The sequence below is a fragment of the Mirounga leonina genome, unplaced genomic scaffold (assembly GCF_011800145.1).
Source record: "Mirounga leonina isolate KUSES-001 unplaced genomic scaffold, KU_Mleo_1.0 Mir_165, whole genome shotgun sequence".
In the NCBI taxonomy this organism is placed as follows: domain Eukaryota; kingdom Metazoa; phylum Chordata; class Mammalia; order Carnivora; family Phocidae; genus Mirounga; species Mirounga leonina.
In genome coordinates, this window is record NW_023270415.1 from 73,775,675 (window position 1) to 73,796,298 (window position 20,624).

At 49.1% G+C, this 20,624-nt stretch overlaps 1 protein-coding gene across 1 annotated transcript in view; it reads left to right on the top strand.

Annotated features, from left to right (window-relative positions):
• Window positions 1-20,624, top strand: part of TG (thyroglobulin) — a 244,568-nt gene that overhangs the window by 189,870 nt on the left and 34,074 nt on the right. The window contains exons 43-44 of the mRNA XM_035011980.1: window positions 18,855-19,019; window positions 20,030-20,197. Coding sequence (XP_034867871.1) covers window positions 18,855-19,019; window positions 20,030-20,197 — 333 coding nt within the window. The remainder of the gene's footprint in view (window positions 1-18,854; window positions 19,020-20,029; window positions 20,198-20,624) is intronic.

A 20,624-nucleotide genomic window follows, 5' to 3' on the forward strand; every position in this document is an offset into this window, starting at 1 on the left:
CGGTCCTAGATAGTTGCTTCCTTAGGCAACTTGTGAAAATACCCACTGTCTGCAGAACAGCCCAGGAAGGCACGAAGGAAATGCTGAGAAAGATTCAGATGGGGAAGAACGGAGGGGCAGAAACACACCAGAGTGGAGTTTCCCCCCCATATTCACACAGAGGAGTAAAAGAGGTTTGGGAGGGGGGCTGCTTCCCCCAAGTGGCTGGTGGCAGGGCGGGTGGCCTGGCTGTGGAGGTGCCATTAGCTGAGACCCAGCCTGGGACGAGCCAGGGCCAGAGAAGCAGGAAGAACTTGCGGCTTGGCGCAGACTTTAGGGGTCCGGAAAGCTCCAAGTCTGATGGCAGAGGCAGGCAACAGACAGACAGGGGACCACAGAGGGGTCTGCATTAGAGAACACAGTCCACGAACAGGAGAAGCTGCTGCAGAAGGAGAAGCTCCCTGGTGGCCGGGATTGCAGTACCTACTCTGCCTGTTTTGAGTGGGTAAATGAACTGGGGGGGCGGGGGGGGGGGGTAGGCGGGGAAGGTGCCATCAGCTTCCCCTGGCTCTGGTGTTTCTTTATCTCCTTCTCACTCTGGGGGGTAACTGCCAGGAAACAGAGGGAGATTGAGAAAATGTTCCCGAAACCACCAACTCTGCCGCACGGGAGCTGAGCTGTGGCTTAAGCAGTGAAGTGCGGAGGTGGGAGGCCTAGGCCACTATCAGCAAGAGCAGGGGTGAAGCCAGGGCAAGCAAGCGCCTATGTGCAAGTCTTTATAAGTGACCCTGACTTTGGACCTCTTTTTCCAGTTTCGCAGCGGATTCTCAACCTCGGCCCTGTGGATATTCTGGCCAGACCGTTCTCTGCTGTGTGTGTTAGTGGGGGAGGGCGGGGGCTGGGGGGGGGAGTGAGGGGGAGCTGTGTTGTGCCCTATAGGATATTCAGTAGCATCCAGCCCCTACTTACCTGATGCCCGTAGCACTGACCTCTGCCAAGTCGTGACCACCAAAATGTCCTAGGCAGGCGTCATCAGATGTGCCCTAGGGAGCAAAAGTGCCCCTGACTGAGAACCACTGAGTTACAGCTGTCCCACAGAGGTATGGGAGCGTTGAATAAGGCAACCTGAGCGATGTTCTCTCATGAATTGCAGATGCCGCTCAGTTTAGCAAACTTATGGCAATTGCAGAATTCTTACGTGTCCAACCTGTCCTGGGAACATGAACAGGGAGGGAATAATCAGATGCGGCATGAGTGGGGCTCCATCCCTCCCTGCCCTCAAGGAATTTCTGATCTAGTGGAGGAAAGAGACACACTGTCAAAACCCCAAGGGAATATAAGAAAGATGCCGTTAGGGAGGGAGCCCGGAGAGGCGTGGACTCCTGGTTACATGGGCACCTGGCGGTAAGGCGTGGCGGGACCCGATTAGATTGTTGGCGTTCATGGTCACTGATGTTCTGAGTCAGCACAAGAGACAAAGACATAAAAACACGTGGCAGGTGATGCCCCCACCAAGGGCCTCAAGTGTAAGTATAGGGTCAGCTCCGGCCTGGTGACAGTGTGTCAGGAGGCCACACTTGAGGGCTCAGAAGGACGCTCAAGCCCATCTTTGTAGAAAGCACCTAACTTCTGGAAGGGTTTGCCAGTTAATTAGCTATTAGGTCCCAGGATAATGGCCCAAAGCAGATTAGCAAGATGCCCTCACAGGCTGATGATTGCTCTATTAAGTATGAGGATGCAGTCATCACCTAATTGAAATGGAATGTTCCACCATGTTCTTAACATTGTCAGGAGCCAGGTGTTACATTCCCCAGTTGGGGGACTAGCAGGCCTCTCAGCCCAAGCACTAAGAAGCCCATTTCTCCAGCTTTGGGTTGCAGAGGGGCCCTAGGTCCTAGAAAGTTAAGGTGACCCAGCATCATATGGCAGAGTGGGATATGTAAGCCCCAAGGTTTACAGCTTGGTCCAGGATTAGCAGACTCCCGGTTCTACTCAAACGTATTTTTTCTTCTTTCCCCATAAATGAAAGGTTCGAAGATGAGAAAGGCCACCTCGGGAACTAATCAGCTCCCTCTCAGTGTAGACGGTCAAGTGTAGGTTGGCCCATTTAGTAGGGAAGTTGCATGAGCATACGCTCGGTACCATCAGACTGTCAAGAGGATTCTCTGTATTTAAAAGGGTTAAACCATATGACCTTCAAGATCCCATGTAAACTAGAAGTTATCTGTGGGCCAAGTTTATGCCCCTCCCAGAGCTGGGTAAGTGACTCATTTGTTCATTCAACCATTCATTCAACAAATATCTGTTGAGCACCTTCTGTGTGTTAGGTGCTGTGCTAGGGCTGAGTTAGCGACGTGAACAGTTAGTAGCACAGACAACACCTGATGGAATGGGGACAGGAAAGGGAACTCTCGCCTGGGAAGAGAGTTTTGAAATGAACCCAGAATGACGCCAATGTGAAGATCAGGAGGAAGAGCTGTTGGGGAAATCACAGGGCAGGGAATGCTTGCAGTGTTCAGGGACCAGAAGGGAACTGATGTTTTGGGAGTGCCAGGAAAGAGACTCGGTTCTTGTTTACAGGCCCTATTTATTCTTCCTAAGCAGTCTGTATGTCTAGACCTCACCTGAAGAGACTGAGGTTCCTAGGGTTTAACTTGCTTGCTCTACATTAACCAGCTGATGAGAAACACCACCCAGGTCCTGCTCAATAGCTTCTGGAGGTGAGCTCACTGTCACTCTTATGCTGCCTCCCAGAGGGACTTCCCATGTCCCAGTGCTTCCCTCACAGCTTTCCATCCCTGTGTCCTCCTCCAGCACTTGCTGAAGACTGCTGTTTCCCACAGGACCAACGTCATCCCTTTTCCTGGCATTCAGTGCTCGTCACATTTGTTCTCTACCCCCCTCCCATGGCAACATCACCGTTCAAGGCCTTAATGTGGCCTTGAACTACAAGAACCTTATGTGGCCCTCTGCATGTCCGACAAGCCTCCCGCATCTTCACCATGAACTTTGACACTGCCCTTCCCCTACCTGTGTGGGATGCCCTCCCTCGTGCAAGACCCAACCCAGAGCTCACCTTGTTCTTACATATTTCCAGACCTCCCCCAACCAAAGATGATTGCTCCCTCCTCAGAACACTCCTTAGAGTATTAACTGCTCACAGGAATAGGGCACATGCATATGGAAGTCAAGAGTAAGAGAAGGAGTTCAAGGTATTTGGGAGATGTGTGACCTCGCCCAGGTATTATTAATCCCGTCGCCTTCAAAGGACCGAGGGTCCGCAGGACAATGTGTACAGACTACCTAGCACAGTGCAAGGCACATACATGAATGTCTCCCTTGCCCTTCAAAGTGGAGCATGCGCTTGAGAAGGCAGGTGCAGGTGCAACACATGGCCATTGACCCTCACCCTGAGCCTACCCCAAAAGAGATGACCCATAATTATCCACTAATTAAGTGAATAGATGAAGGTCCTGCATCTGCCTTCTGAACAGAAGCATGTAAATTGTGAATACTGACTTTTTCATCTCTGGGGAAGACAGTAAGCTAATCATGGACATCACCTGGGAGAGATTAGACCCTCTTGTTTCTCTAGAGATGGCAGTTGTTTCTATTTCTGGAACCATCTCCAAAGACGGATAAGTGGTCCATCTGGATGGGCTGAATTCTCCAGCAGGCATGGGACCCACATGTCATCTGATTCTATGTGTTTCTTTGAGAGGCCTCTTGACACGACAGTGTTCTCAGGAGAGAGAAAAGTGAAAGCTTTCTTCCCACTGAACTTCGCTGTGATGAGTTGCACAAACGTGTTGATTTACTAGAGTTGTTGTCTTTGGTCATTGCTCAACCTAACCCACTAACCCCACTTTCCACGGGGTGGGAGGAGACCTTAGCTCTTCCCAGCTTCGTGAGCGTTGACAAAGAGGTCACCGAGTTTCTCAGAGCTCAGGAAGTTCTCTGCGTGGATTTCAAGTTCAGTCTTTGTAACTTTGCTTGCCTTACAAACTTCCTCTCGTGCAACAATATACAACCTCTTTTATTTCCTAGATCTAACTGAGCCACTCATTTATTCAAATGATGATTATATTAAATGACTATTAACTTCTGGCCAGCCATGAGGCTAAGCTCTAGGGGGACAGGGGTGACAGTGACATGTGCCCTGCCACCCAGGAGCTCATTGTGAGTTAAACAGGGGCCAGGAATGAACCACGATGACAGGGCACCATGGTGGGGGCTCCAGAGATGAGGGAAACCAGACGAAACGACTGGTGCTTGCAGGGAAAGCCAAGGCTTGATGGAGGGGTGATGTTCAGCTCAACCTTGAACATGAGAGTTGTCCATCAAAACGAGACATTTGGCAGGGCCAGCTGGGATGTTCATTTTGTGCCTTCTCATTTTGTTTTTCATGATGGAATGACTTCAGTTGCATCTTGTCTAGAGGTGGAAGTGACTTCAGCATCTGCCACTCATCTGTCATCCTGCTTCCTGTGATCTCCTTGCCCCTCTTGCAGCTGGGACAGGCTGACCAATAATTGCCCCTCCTCAAATTGGTTCGGTCCCAGTGCTGTTCTGCCGCAGACTTCTACGGCCCCCCATCATCTTTGGCCTTGTACAGATCCTTACCTGGTCCTCACTCCCCAACCTGCCTTCCTAGTCACCTTCCCCTTTCTCCTGTTGCCTGGATAGGCTCTGCTGGCTTTTGCCTCTGAATTTACTCCTGCTGTTCCACTGACCTAGAATGGCTTTCCCCTCATTTTAGGATCTGCCAGAATTAGGGATGAGTCTCATGTTGGGGCCAGCCAGGGCTTTGATGAAATGTTCATCTTACTGAGTCAGAGTCTGGTCAAAAGGCTCATGTTCCCTTCATGCCCTGCAAAAGGTGGGGCGAAGCCATGTCTCCCTCTGCTCTTGTCCTCTGCCCAGAGGTGGAGTTCTTCGATTATCCAAATGGCCGGTGCCTGAGACCGGCTCATGCCACGTGGCATTGGTGGGCAAGAGGGATGGCAGATATAGGGCCATCCATCTGTCACTGAGCCTTGCCAGAATGGCTTGCAGCTGTCCCAGAAGCAAAACATTTGCCGATCATTTTTATTCCTATGAACAGAGCAGACAGTGTGGGCCTATGGTGATGTCCCAGCTGGACTCTCCTTTCTTCAGCTCACTGAGAAAAGGGTCTCTTCCTGTTGTCTAGTATAATCATCTCTGAACTTTCAATTATGCACCCAGACAATAAGAGCTTTGATAAGGAAGCACCCCCATATATGCACATTTAGTCATTAATTATATATGCAGATGGCTCTGCTAAGATATACATTATAAATATAAAAATATTTTTAAAGTATAAGACTAGTTAAATAGTACGTTCTAGAATTTTCTTTTTGTGTTCCAATGGATTATCTTGGGCACTTCCTTTGGGTGACCATGACTCTAAGAGAAACAAAGGAGACAGGCATCATGGCTAAACAAAGAGGGATCTCAACGAGGAGTTTTGAAAGGCTACATGTTATCTTCCCCACGGCAAATATATAGTCCAGTTTCTGGGAAGGGCACAGAGGTTCTTGTGAACTCCACTTAAGGACAAAGACCAGAATGAGTCTTCCCATGAGAAAGAGTCAGTGCATAGTGGTGCTGGGTGATATCAGGCTCCAGGAAGGGAATTTGTTCAAGGGTCTCTCACTAACACCTCCGTTTTCCCATCTCTCTGCTGGTCTGACTTCCAAAAGCTGTAAGCTCCATGAGGTCTGGGAGCCCCTCTTTTTGTCAGTGACTGACACCTAGCACTAGCACTTCTCACAGCCCTAGGGAGCGTCACATATTACTGGAAGGAAGGAAGGGAAGAAGGGAGGGAGATTGGGAGGGAAGGACGGAGCAGGTTTAAGACAAAAATAAAAACCATAAAAACCCTATAGATTACAAACTTCCTCAAGGCCTTCATCGCTTTCTGATCCTCTGCAGCAGCTACCATATCAAGGTACTCCAAGATGGACATGGAATTGTCCTGATAATAGCCTAGCTGACCACAGCAGAGCAGCCTGCATCCCGGGGACAGCCGGGGGACAGCCGGGGGACAACTGACTGGATACATTGTGATAAAGCCTCTGTGATCAGCTTCCTGACGTGAACCGAGTCAGGTCTCCTGAGCGCTCTGCTCTGGCGTTTTCATCTCCTAAAGCATAACCACAAAGACAGTGGCCCAGGCACCCCTAAACGTGCTTGAATAGCACAAAACGGGGTTAAGATCTGTGACAGAACGATGATGGCTTTCGCTGGCGTCCCCTCCCGAGCTTTCATTCTGTGATGCCCTAGCTTCTGGAACATGCGCTTTTGTACTCATGACGAGGTCCTGCCGCTGGTACCCTAAGGAGAGCAAGCTCAGAACCGGCTGTGATGTGATCTTGAAATGGTGTCAGGCATTCAGAAGTGGCTGGACGTGTGTGAGATTGCCAGCCAGTGTCTACTCTGTCGCCCGCTGAGCCAGAACTAATCACACCAGCGGCGGGCAGCAGCCGAGGGGGACGGGGAGGGACAGACAGGCTCAGTGGCTTAAAATATCCTTGGCCAGAACAAAATTCAACCCCGCAAGCTTTCTTTCGACTGGAGCATATTTCACTATTTCTTGTTCTAGTTTGAGTAGCAGTAATATAAATAGTAACAGCTGCGCTCTGCCTGGTGCTTTAGTTGATTTCATTTGGGGAAGAACTCTTTGAAATACCGATTATGCTTTTAATGATTGCTTCTACTTATTAAAAACCTAATGCATACACGCACTTTCCCTGTTGTCTCCTGAATTCACCTCAACAAATGAACGAGGTGAATACTCTTCTTATCCTCATCCTTCATCGAGGACACTGAGGCACAGGAAACTTAAATCACTTTTCTAAGGACACACAGTGGGTGGGAAAGATTACTGGACTTGAACCTGGACTGATGGGCCCCATAGCCCATGCTCTTGATACCCCACCTTGAGACATAATAGACCCATTTTATAGATGGGAAAACTGAGACCCAGAGAGTAAAGCCACTTGCCAAGTTGTCAGCTCAAGATCCAATAAGATTTCTCCAATCCCAATGCCCATGCTCTGTCCATTTTTTCTACGACCATAATAATTTATATCTGTTTCCACCTGACACGTTTAAAGATGATGGTGTTGAAAATGATGCATACCGATTTAGTTCATAGAGAGTCACTGGCACCTTTGTGAGCATCCCCTAGGAGTGTCTGTTTGGAAAGTTTGGGGAGACAGTCTCCTCGAATTACGGGCCAGGGACTGTCAGAGCTGTCCTCTGTGCAGGGTGGGGGCTGGGCTCACACCTCACGCCCTGCTGGGGCTAATACAAGCTAAGGAAGGAGCCACCACAGTGACTAAGGCTTAGCCCGTGTGAACACACCAGGCCTAGCTGGGGAGGGTTGGTGTGTGAGGCTCAGGCACCAGGACTGTGCTCTGACCCCCCCAGGCAGCCCAGGTCCCGGTCCTTGTGCGCTGTCCTCTGGGGGGCCATCCTGACCCCCCTTGGGCACAAGAGTCAGCCAGTTCCTCTCCTGCACTGTCGAGGCCACACGTACCCACCAGAACCTCAGACTGCGTGCACACACCATGCTTCTCCAGGGCAGGCGTGGCGAGCCCTTTCTCCTGGCTGGGAGATGGCCGCTGGCATTTGCTGAAGGAAGGATGGAGGAAGAACGTGAAGGTGGGGAGAAATGGAGAGAGGGGGGCAGTCCAGAGATGACTGGGAGGAAAATTGTAATTGGACATGGCTTTCTCACTTCCAGAAGTCTTCACTAGCTTCAATAATACTCCAGACCCTCCTGTCTCTTGGGGTAGTTCTTCATACACCATGGCTGACTGCAGGAGTCAAAATTTGCAGGGAACACAAGCGGCTTGGTCTCTCCTGTGGAGTAAAATTGAGGCAACAAGGCTTGCATTCTGGACTGGCTTTCTCTGGGGGCGGGGGGGAGGGCACCTGCTCGTGGACCTCACTCCACCTCCATCTTTCCACTTTGAAATGAGGTACAAGGGCAGAGCGCTGGGCAAGGGCTGCTCTTGCATGCCTTGCATGTGTCAGCTTCACCAATCTGCACAACAAACCTCAGAGGTGTGGATAAAATCCCACCTTGGCAAAATGGATTTGGTGACGTTAGTTGATTTCCCCAAAATAACAAACCTGCCAAGCAACAGAGCAGAGATTCAAACGCGTCTTTCTGATTTCTAGATTCACGTTCTTACCGCTTTTCTGCACCAGGGGTTGTTTGCAAGGGTTTAAGAGAGGGACAAGGTGGGATTAGCCGATGACATGCTGGCGTGCCAGTGTCCTGCTGGTCGTACCAGCAGAACCAAGACTGACAGAAGCTGTAGAAGCCAGGCAGCATGCAGAGCTCCTCACACGACACATTTCTTGCACCCCTTGCAACAAGTTTGTGAGGCAGGTGCTCTAGAGCTGTGGGATGGAGGCATAAAGACGTAATTTGTTCAAAGCCGAAGAAAAGGAAGGCGGCGAAGCCACAGTTCAACCCCAGGCTGTAATCCTCAAGGGCCAGTGCGTTCTTTCTCCACTCTCCAGGTGCACTGGCCCTTTTTCTGGGCCAGCTGGTCCCCAAAGCAAAGCTACAGGCCTAAGCGACTGGAAAGAAACATCCGGGCACTTTTGCAAGCTCTAATTATGAAATTATCTTTAAAAGGCAACCTATACCCGATGTGTGTGTATGAATCGCTGACTGAGAATGGAGGAAAAGACTCCCTACATTTTGTAAGATCCGTTTGAAATAAGGGGCCCATCCTTGTGTCAACCATCACTCAGTGTGACTTCTAATGGGTGATCGCTTTGCCGGCGAAATCAGTCCTTTTTCAGTGGCAAGCATTTAAATGGTTTCTGACAGCCAGAAGGTGACGGAGACAATTAGATGTAATGTTTGTGACAGATGGAAAAAGGCATTTTGTCAAGTCTGTAGGAACCTGGAGGAAAACCATGACAGGAGAGCAAGCTCCATTCTAAAGGGCAGAGTCAAGGCCTGGCTCCTCTCCTCTCCCCAAGCTGAAGTGCCTGGGAGGTTCCCCTCATGGGAGAGCTCCCCCGACAAATGCCCGGGCAAGGCCTCTGCACTGTGCCTCCATAAGTAAAGGGGACAGTCATGTGGCTGAGCCACGTGGAGAGCGGGGCTTGCCAAGGTGTCTGGAGAAGGAAGGAAGAGTACAGAAATTTGCCTCCATCGCTGTTCCCTTTGGCACATGGAGGCTGGGCAGAGCTGTGGCTTGGGAGACAAACAACCTGAACCCAGCTCCCAAGCAGTGGGTGACTGGGGGCAGGTCATTTATCCTCTCTGAGCCTCTGGCTTTCTTTCATAAAAGAGGCACAGTCTTCGCTCCTCAGTCAGAGGTTTAGTAAGCCTGAGAACAGTTTGTAAAGGGCAGGGAACACAGCAGGCTCCCACTACAGGCTGCTACCTTTCTTCACTCTCCTCCATGTGCAGACACAGCCGGTGGGTAATTTAAATTTGCAAACAAAATACACCAAGGCACAGCCTCCCTGGAGAGCACTTTGGCAGCCCATTGTGAAAAAAAAGAAAAAGGTTTTAAAAATATTTCCATGTAGAGTGCAGAGGTTAAGTGATGGTTTCTTAGCTAGGACTCCAAAATCACCAGCAGCAGAGAAAACCAGATACACAGGACTTCCTCGGTGTTAGAAACATTGAGCTGCAAAAGCTACCATCAGGAAAGTGAAAGAGACAGAGTGGGGGAAAATGTTTGCAAATCACATATTTGATAAGGGACTTGTATCTGGAATATATGAAGAACACTTCTAACTCAAGACCAGAAAGACAAATAACCCCATTTAAAAATGGGCAAAGGATCTGAATAGGTATTCCTCCAAAGAAGATCTGCAAATGGCCCATAAGCACGTGGAAAGATGCTCAACATCATTAGACGCTAGGGAAGCAAAAATCAACATCACCACGAGATACCACTTTATACCCACTAGGGTTGCTACACTACTAATAATTTTTTAAAGAGACGACAAGAATCGGTGAGCATGTGGAGAGATCGGAGCATTTATACATTGCTTGTGGGAATACGAAATGGTGCAGCTGCTTGAGGAAACGTTTTGGCAGACTCTCAGGAGGTTAAACATAGAGTAAGCACGGAACCATGCAATCTTACTCCTACGTCCACAACTGAGAGAGTTGAAAGCACGCACACACATAACTGAATAGCAGCATTATTTACAATCACCAGAAAGTGGAAAGAACCCAAATGTCCACCAGCTGATGAGTAGAGAAGCTAAATATGGTGTATCTAGACAATAGAATATGACTCAGCAATAAAACGGAACAGAGTACAGTTACATGGATGCAGTGGAAGGATCCACATATCGCATGATTCCATTTATATGAAATGTTCAGAACAGGCAAATCTGCAGAGACAGAAAGTAGATTAGTGGTTGCCTGGGGCTGGGCATGGAGGTGGGACTGGGAAATGACTGCTAATGGGTTCATGGGTTCTTTGTGGAACGCTGACAATGTTCTAAAATTGGATCATGGTGATGGTTGCATGGCTCTGAATAGAACTAAAATCCATTGAACTGTATGCTTTAAATGAGTGAACTATAGGATACATGAGTTACATCTCAATAAAACCATTTTCCCAAGTTAGCTCTAGATGCCAAGAGACATAGCTTTAAAACCAATAAAATGTTCATCATGCATATATGATACAAAAATATTTTCCTTTCATATTTTCTCATGGTATCTCTTTAATGAGAAACCACTAAAATGTTACGCAAGCAGCTCATGCAACACGTCATCTGTCAGAAAAAAAATAGATACTTTCTGACCTAGAAATGCCTTTATATCAGGAAATCATCATAGGCATGTGAATAGATTTCGCTATAAAGGTGTATGTACATTGCAGGGATGTCTAGAACATCGTAAAACCGGAAGCAATAGTGGCTATCATTCATTGCATACTTACCATTATATGAAAATCATCTCCTTTCTTCCCCTACAACGATCCTGTGGGGAAACTCTCAGTATCACTGTCGTTCTTCAGATAGTTGAAGAAGGAGTCTCAATCAAACATCGACAAAGCACGGCTGGGATTTGCATCCGAGTCTATCACATTCCACGGCCTGCAGGTGCTCCTACCCTCTCTATGACTCTTCCTAGCAGCCTAAGTACCCGATTGCACAATGGCTTTAGAAACAGTCTGGTAACTGAATAAGGCAATAGCACAGAGTGATATTCACAATTGACTGTCAGGTGAAAAAGATAGGTTTAGAACCAATATGATCTCACTTACTTCCTACATATAAATATATAAATATGAATAGGCACATACACATCTATATGCACATACACACGCTGATAGTATTTGACCGCAGTGTTCCTTTGTTGGGAGTATTATGTGTAATTTTGATTTTCTTTGTTTTGCTTACCTAGATTTTCTATCATGGATTTTTGTGTCACTATTTTGCTCCACAAATTCCAAAAGATATTCTGTTTAGCCTTTAAATAAACTAGGGTAACACCTATGGAGGTAGGACAAGACATGCCAGCCTTTTTCTAGGGCGAGAAGAGGATTGACATTTTGGCAAGACTCTGATGACAGTCTCTCTTTCTCTCTCTCTCTCTCACGATCTCACTCTCTCTCTCACTCTCTTGCTCACTCTTCTTAAATAAATAAATAAAATCTTAAAAAAAAAAAAAAAAGACAATGTAAGCAAGGGCTCTACATAAGCAGAATGTGGTCCAGTTATAAATTCCAGTCAAAGCAACTCACTCCTGTAATGGGAGAAGCAGACTGTCCCCACTTTCACTGTCCTGGCCATCCCCACAAAGATCTTATTTCTGAGTTGACAGCCGCGAGCCTCTCATGAGTGGGGTGGGGAATAAGGGTCTGTGATGTGTTTAGTTGTCACTGTTTTTTGTGGTAGGCAGTGCAGTGGAGAGACAGCAAGCTTTATAATCCCAGTTCCACAGCATTCAGTCCCAAGACCTTGCACAAATCACCTAGCCACTCTGGGTCTCAGTCTCCCCATCTGTAACGTGGGGATAACAATACTTACAGGGTTATTGTGAGGATTGCATGAGAAAATGCACACGAATGATCTGGCTCTTAAAAGGTACTTTATCAATGTTTAATTCTCGTCCACCTCCCTTGAAAAGTTTATATAACTTAGAGATGGAAAGATGGAAGTGGGGGGCAGGGCGTTGAGAGGCCCAGCAGGGCTCAGCAGGTACCCCACAACAAGGAGGGAGCATTCGGATGTGAAGTCTTGCACCCCTGTTCATTTCCCCGAACCACCGAGAAACGAGGCTTTGCTTTTGACTTCTGCCATCAGCCGTGATTTATGAAGGACTACCCCACTTTTCTTCACTGGAAGTTGATTTTGAAGGTTTAAAAAGAGCGGCAGTATAGTTAGCCAGTAAGGTGCTGGCGTGCAGTCATCTTCTGATGACTGATCGTACTAACAGAACAAAGGGCAACGGAAGCCAGTAGAGGATTTTCCCCACCCCAGGTGAGTATACACTGCATTTCATGAACGCCGTGCAGTAGGTCTATGAGGCAGGCATTTACAGCTGGGGGGTGGGAGGTTGAGGCTTAAACAGGTGAAGAATTTTGTACCCACGCGCACTTCCTCACAAAAGAAGGAGGACATTCACTGAGCCTCCTTTCACATGCTCTTCTAGGCTGGGGTTCGTACCAGGACCTGGTTTCAAGGCCCATTAAGGCAAGAGCAACACGATGATATGGAGCGGACGATACTGGAAGGGCATGAGCAAGGGCTAAGTTATACCCTTGTGATTCTTGTTCAAATTCTCTGTGCTTTCACCCAGTAAAGCCAAGACCTGCTGATTCCTAAGGAGGAGGGAGAGAAGGGAGAAATGTGCTCTTGGGCCCAGAGACAAGGGTTTCAAGATAAAAGTTGTGTTAATTATCATCCCTGTGCCTGAAGTTTTGCCAAAACTGAAATGCTACAAATTAGAGTTAAACTCGTGCTTTTGGGGATCAAGAAGATGATTTCAGTGTAGAAAACATTCAAGACAACACTAACATTAATGTGGATGTGTGATGGCTTTATTTTTTTTATTTTTTATTTTTTGTGTGTGTGATGGCTTTAAAAAAAAAATCTATCTCTGCCTTAGCTTCCAGAGTTCTCTCTGAGCTGTGTGGGCAGCTCAGTAATATCCCCCAGTTAAACTGTCAGTGATATTCTGGTGGCAGCCTCCAGGTCAGGCCCCTTCCCAGGAGAGGAGCTGGTGAAGAGCAGTGGATGTGACACCTAGTTCACTCCTCATCCTTTCTCCTCAGACCCTGCAAGCCTCTGCTGGGTTCCCACTTCAGCACTGCTCTCTCCCAATCATCCCGCTCAATCCAGTTGACCATCCAGCCATTCATTCCAGTCCCATTCTGCTGGTTCCATGTTTAGTGAAGTCCTCTGGGGAACATGCTCTGTGCTATGCTCTGGGGGTAAAGGAGTAACCATCCCAACCTCTGCCATCAGAAGTGCATCTTCAGGAGGCTTCTGGGCTCAGTCGTTTACTGAGACCCTAATGAGTGCTATACAGTGTTTTCAGTGCCAAGGATGCAAGGACAAATGATCAATGACATTCCTAAAATACTCTCTGCAACACCCTAGTCAAAAGCCTTTCCTGACCCCCTATTGCTATTCTGTATGCTATGCTTTACCACCCTCTGAATTTCATCTCTTACTTAGGCTGGATTCAAAGTCTTCTCAACTTTATTTCTCTCTAACCCCCATGCAAATGCCCCTTTTCACTCAGGAGAATAAATAGGCTCATCCATCTATCTGTTCATCCATCCATCCATCCATCCATCCAACCATCCATCCATCCATCCATCCATCCATCCATCCATCCATCCATCCATTTGTCCATCCATTTGTCCATCCAACCATCCATCCATCCATCCATCCATCCAATTTGTCCATCCATCTAACCATCCATCCATCCATCCATTTGTCCATCCAACCATCCATCCATCCATCCAGCCAGCCAGCCATCCATCCATCCACCCATCCATCCATCCAATTTGTCCATGTGTCCATCCATCCATCCATCCATCCTTGCCCTTACTCACACAGTCACTGGCTCACTCACTCATAGGCTCACTCACCTAATTTTCTGAGTCCCAGGCCCTGTTCTGGGGATGCTGGGATACTTGGGACCCAGTGCCTTTCCTTTCTAGCTCATGTGGGTAATAAGTCCCCTGAACCCATCTGCCATGCTTCCCCCAGTCTCTAGGAGTGGCTGTCCATTTCAAGAACTTCTGGTGTTTATGTGTGTGCTATCGTATGTCTGTGTGTATCTAAGTGTGCCCATGTGTGTTTCGGCCTGCGACTGTGTGTGTCTGAATGTGTATGTCTCTGTGTGCGACTATATTGTGAGTGTATCTTTCTTGTCTGTGACTGTTTGTGTTCATATGCATGCTTAGACGGGGGCAGGTCCTGGTTCTGAGGTGACTGTAGTGACTGACAGAGGTCAAGACCCCTGACAATGTTCAGAGGCTCCAGGGAGAAAAAAGAGTGGTCAGCAATTGGAGTTTTGCCTTGCATTATTTCTGAAGTTAGAAAAACACACACAACAAGCGGAAACTCTTTGCCCTTTAATAGCTAAGTCGGATTTAGATAAGTGCAAGCCCAGGGCCAGCCGTGAGACTGCTGTGTGACCAGGCAGGCTGAAGACCCTGCTGCCCCCACCCACTGCAGGGGTCCCGTTAGTCCCCATGGTGCTAACTGCAATAGGAATACAACATCCCCTGTGCACAGGACCCCCACCATCTTGCGCATGTCCTTATGATGACCCTTAAAGTACAGTGTGTCATTCCTATTCACAGAGGAGTAGCCAAAGCCCCCAGATGTTAGTCACTCGCCCTGAGTCCCTTCGTCAGCGAGGAACAGGGCTGGAGTATGAAGCTGGTCCTTCTGCTGGCTTCAGACTTGGCTGAGAGCCTGGTCTATGAACTCGAGACAGGCCCCAGCCTCGGACCTCATTCTGTCCCCAGAGCCCCTGCACTCTGTGCAGCTCTGCATAGCACACCCTACTCCAGCCCTGTCCTTTGCTCTCCATCCAAGTGCTTTAAAGTCAGGGCTGAGCCGGCCGTTGACTCTTTAACCACCGATTTTCCATGAAGAAAGACGTTTCCTTCAGCAAGATCGATTAAAACAATATACTTGAGGGAGAGGAAAGTTCTCTAAGCCATCGTGCAGTATCGCTGTAACCCACGCCTTTAACCACTTCCTCACGGTATCAGGAGTTCTGGCTTTTTATAGCCGCACACAGTGCTGAAAACATTAGAGGGCCCCTTCCCAACGTCAGCGTCCCCCACGGCCTACCTGCGGCCAAGGGAGGCTCAGCAGCCCCACCTCAGGGCCTGCAGCTTGCCAGCTCAATTTGCAATCCAGAACATGGGGCGTTGACCTTGACTAATTTGAGCACATGTGTGTGTGTGTGCGTGTGCGTGTGCGTGTGTACGGGCATGTGTTCTCTTAAGACAAAGCAGATCCAGTGGTTCTTAGGAAAGCCAGACCCCTCATCGTTGGAAAGAAACCTGCAGGCAGAATCACCTTGCCCCTGCGTATTGTCGCTGTGGTTGAATTCCTGGCTCTGGGCTGGCTGGGTATTTTACTTTCTCGGCTGCTCATTCTCACCATGTGCTCAGGCGTTAGGACTCTGTGTTTTACAGATGCTGAAGCTCAGAGCGCACCACTGGCTGGGGTTCAAGGGTGCAGGAACCTTGCCTTGTGCATTTTGTAGCCAATCCTGCTGACGACAGGAGACCCTGAGCTTACCTAAATGAGTTGAGGACAGAAAGACAATGTAGATGACCGCTCCCTGTGTTGGGTCTGGGGACCCAGCAGCCAGCCCCATTCTGAGTGGCTCAGAGCTGTCAGAAAGGGCTCCCAGGCCCCAGGATAACACTGTTGTTGTCACGATCCACACCCTATGTGCTCTGCTCTCTCTGGGTTTGGGTTGCAACTGGCCTGACCTCTGACTCTGGCCACAAGTTTCCTCCTTGGTCCTGACGACTAAGTCGAGATAAGATGGTTAACAGTGCCACCACCTTTCATCGAGATACTGCCCAGTGCATACGGAAGGCTGACCGGGTGGCTAAGGGCTTGGCCTTCGAGCCTGGCTGCCCATGTTCAGACTGCGGTTTGGCCTCCACCCAATCCTGTGATCCCGAGCAAGTCATTTGCGTCTCTGTGCCATGAGCCCCTTATCTATAAAATGGGATGACAATATCATCTGCCTCATGTGATGGTCGTGAGGCATAAAGCAATATCTGTAAAATGCTGAGGACACATGAGGAACACTCCACCGAGGTTCTCTCTTTTGATTCTTAGGCATCTCACCCTCAGGGGAAGCGTGGGGAGCTGGTATCACGGTGTCCATGTGACTCAGGAGGGAAAGGGGCTGGGTAATTTGTGAAGTCACCAAGTGGAGTAGGAAGCCAGATCAGAAGCTGTGTTCAGGGCACCGGACTGCATTTAGCTGCTGAGATTAGGACTCTCAGCCCTACTTATGGCCAGAACCAGCCCCAGACCCTGCCCTCTCCCCACCCCACCCAGGGCTACCCTCAACTCTCAGCCCTACCTGCAGGACGGCCTATCCTCATTGCAATGCCCGTGCTTTGCCCATGGCCCTCAGTCCTGACTGTGAGGCATAACGACCACTGGAACTTTCTGGAAGCTATGCTGAAATGTGCTCCCTGACTTCAGGAAATCTGTCCAGCTGGAATCTCAAGAGGATGGGTGTCCTCCCCTCTGGGCATCTGTCTATTGTCTGTTTTACACAGTGGGTAATAGCACTGATGACTCAGGTAACAGGTGGACATGGGCACCGCCCTTTACAGTTTCCAGAATGCTTTCCTCTGCTATTCTTCAACGATCCTCTCAAAGACCCAGTGAGAGCAGCACCCTCTGATACACCCATTGCTGCATTTCTGGTATTGTGACCAGTTTCCGGTGTTTTAGCTCAGGGTAGGGTCTAGAAGGAAACATATTCTCTAGAGTCAGACAGATCAGTGCTCCCTTTACATTGGAGTAAGAGGGTACAGTTCAGCTCAAGAACACAGCATCTTGTTCGGGATATAAAAACACAGGTGGCATAATGTGGGGTTGAGAGCATGGCCAAGGTGGGCTGTTTGGACTAGGGTCCTGGTTCTGCCAGTCACCGCTGTGTGATGTTGGCCAAGGTTCTAGACCTTTCTGTGCCTTAATTTCCCCTTATCTAAGAGAAAGGGGTAAATAACATTTACCTCTGAGAATTGTGGAGAGGGTTTAATGAGTTAATATGTACGAAGTGCTTACAGCTATACCCAAAACTTAGAAATTACTCAGTAAATATTAACCATCATTATTAGTTTTTGTTGTTGCCAAGCTCCCAGGTCCTGGTACCTATTAGATACTCGATAAATGAGAATTTTCCTTTCCTCTTGGAGCTTCAGTTTGCTTGTCTGCAAAATAAGGATGGCGGTTATACCTGCCTCCTATTACTGTTGCAGAGATTGCAGGAGACACAAAGTTCCTTCGAGGGTGAGTACTTGGCAGGTGGTTGGAGGCAGGCAGGCCCCTTAGTGAAGAGCTTGCTCAGAGAGCTCACCCACTGCTCCGCCCAGGGGCCTGGAACACAAAAATTCTGGAGCCCAGCTGCCTGCATCCATAGGCGGGCTCAGACTCTGGCAGCATTCGTGGCTTTGGTCAGGTTACTAAATTTCTCTATTTCTTTATTTTCATATTAGTGAAAATGGGGACAATGACCACAGCTAACTTACACAGCCTTGGTGAGGATGAATGAGATAAAGTGGGGGAAGCTCTTGAGCTAACAATCGAAGTCCTCCGGGAGCTTGGGTGGCTCAGTCCATTAAGCATCTGGCTTTGGCTCAGGTCATGATGTCGGGGTCCTGGGATTGAGCCCGGCATCGAACTTCCTGCTCAGCAGGGATTCTGCTTCTCTTTCTCTCTCTCTCCCTCTGCCCTTCCCTAGCGCTCATTCTCTCTCTCTCTCTGAAATAAATAAATAAATCTTAAAAAAAAAGACAAAGTCATCGATCAATGGCCCTTGCTGTGTATTACCAGTTTCAGTGGTACCGGTAAGAGTTCTGGTGCAGGTAGGCCCACTGCACGCTCCCCCAACCGTTGTCCCTGATGCTGTAGTATGCCGCATCGTCTGAACTGGGGTGGTCTGCAGACGGAAGGCCCTGTGATTGTACCCTAGCTAAGGTGCTGAGCCCACCTCTTCCACCTGGGCAGAAGACCAATCCCACCAACAGTCTAGGCCTGGGGATGAACCTCCTGGCATTCCCGCCACCTGCATTCCTAGAGGGGAAAGGCTCCCAGCCAGCCAGCATTTGACAGAGACTTGCATTGACTCTGCTGGAAAAATTTACTTGCACAATGACTGTGTTTCCATCACCTTCTAGGTGGGCATCTATTTGCAAGTCCAACTCTGTCTTAACTGAGCCAGGAAACTTGCTATTTAAGGAGACCGGGGAGGTGGGGGTGGCGGATGTGGACAAGGATAATTCTGGTCCTTATCCCTCTTCAACCACCATCAGCCCCTGGCCCCAATATACAACTTTAGTCAATGATCACTCTGTCCAAGGCCCACACTTCCCAGGTAAGGAAACGGAGACCTAGAGAGACACTCGTTCAAGATCACAGGCGGTGTTGATATGATATCTATCAGTCCTGACCTCCTGAATGCCTGTGGGCATCTTCAGGAAGGGTCCTGGAACTTCTGAGTGTGGATGAACGATGCAGAGCCCTGATGTGGCCCCGAGGTCTCTGGGCTGATGAGCAGGGGTGGTGGGGGAGGAGACGATCTAGACTATTCATCCTGAGTCTGCGTTCTCTTCCAGGGTGGCTCTGCGTTCTCCCCAGCTGCTGTCATCAGCCAGGAGAGGGCTCAGCAGCAGGCAGCCGCTTTGGCAGAGGAAGTCAGCTGCCCTACCTCGTCCATCCAAGAAATGGTGTCCTGTCTCCGCCGGAAGCCTGCCAGTGTCCTCAATGACGCCCAGACCAAGGTGGGCACTTGTGTGTGAGTTGGGGAGGGACACTCTCTGATCTTTTCCAAATGGAAAACCAGGACTAGAAAGGAGACCTGACCCACCTAAGGCCACACAGGAGGTGGATGACCGGCCAGAGCCCGAATGTGCATTCCCTGACCCCTAGCACCAAGCGTGGGCCCGGCACATAATGGACCAAGCATGGGTACTCAAGGTGGACAGGTCTCTCTGCACATTGGATTTTAACTGTAAAATATAAATGTAAAATATAACGTGGGCCTTATAGAGTAGGAGGATAAAATGAAGTGAACCACGTCAAGGGTCTTGATTGTGCCAGAACTGTGGTGGCACTCTGGCAGGTCACAGCCACTCAAATGGAGCATGATGGTAATACCTGCAGTGGATTTGGGCCACCCCATCCTTGTACACAGGACAGCTATGTGCTCCCTTTTCCGCCTGAAAAGATCCTGCTCACAGCCCACAGTCACTGGCTGTCCCTGACGTTGATGAAGGGGACACTAGCAGGAGGAACTTGTCATTTGAGCCAAGGGCTTGATGCCTTCAGCCATGGGCCTGGACTCACAGATCTGGAGCAGGTCTGACCCTCAGCTCCCCCAAGTGTGGGCTCCTGAGAGAGTGGCTAGAGCTGATGAATTTCTCTGTCAGATCCTGCCTTTGGCGACCACCTACCTACTCCTAAATCAATGTCTACTCCTGCTCACTTGCACACCTATGGTCTCAGGCTTACCTATGCCTCCCTGGGGCTCTGTTGTCACCTTGGTGGGGAAACTCTGGGGACCTGCTCAGAGCGAGACTTGCCTTCCAGTTCCTGGCCTGGTGTCCTTCCTGCCTGTTGTTCTTGTCATTTTACTATATTGTCCAATACAGCCCCAGATGGATAACCGGCATCAGCGTTCATTACAGTTAAAATCTGATTAAGTGAAGCAATGCAACTGATTCTTCTAGAACCATTTAAAAAGAGGGATAAAATCTGTACGCATAATGGCCTCCTTTTGTACCCAATGTAGCTCCTGGCTGTGAGTGGCCCTTTCCACTACTGGGGTCCTGTGGTTGATGGCCAGTACCTCCGAGAGGCTCCAGCCAGAGCGCTTCAGAGGGCTCCACGGGCAAAGGTCGATCTGCTGATTGGGAGTTCTCAAGATGACGGGCTCATCAACAGAGCAAAAGCCGTGAAGGTAGGTGGAGAGGAGCCTCAGAGGTCCCCTGTTGGCTGTGCCTCGGTGGCTCTGGACCTCTAAGTCTTGACGGTGGTCCAGAGTCACTGACTGATTCGCTCATTTACAAAATAATCTCTACAGCGTTACTAAGTGCAAAGGCCCCTTAATAAGGAGCTTGGGAGACAGTAATGGGGGGACCTGTTTCAGACATGGGACACATGCAGGGTTGTGAGCAACACAGGCACCTTCACCCCCACATCCACAAACTCCATCTGCGAGTGAATCACCGTGGGAAGCAGCGCGCAGAAGCTGACCAAGGAGCTCTGTGAGCTTTGGGGTTCCAGGCGATGGATAACCCTGCCCCCTGAAGGACACTTGCCCCACTGAGGGGGTGGCCAAGGTGGCACCTTTTCTAGTCCTGGCCCCATGCGGGTTTTCCTCCCTG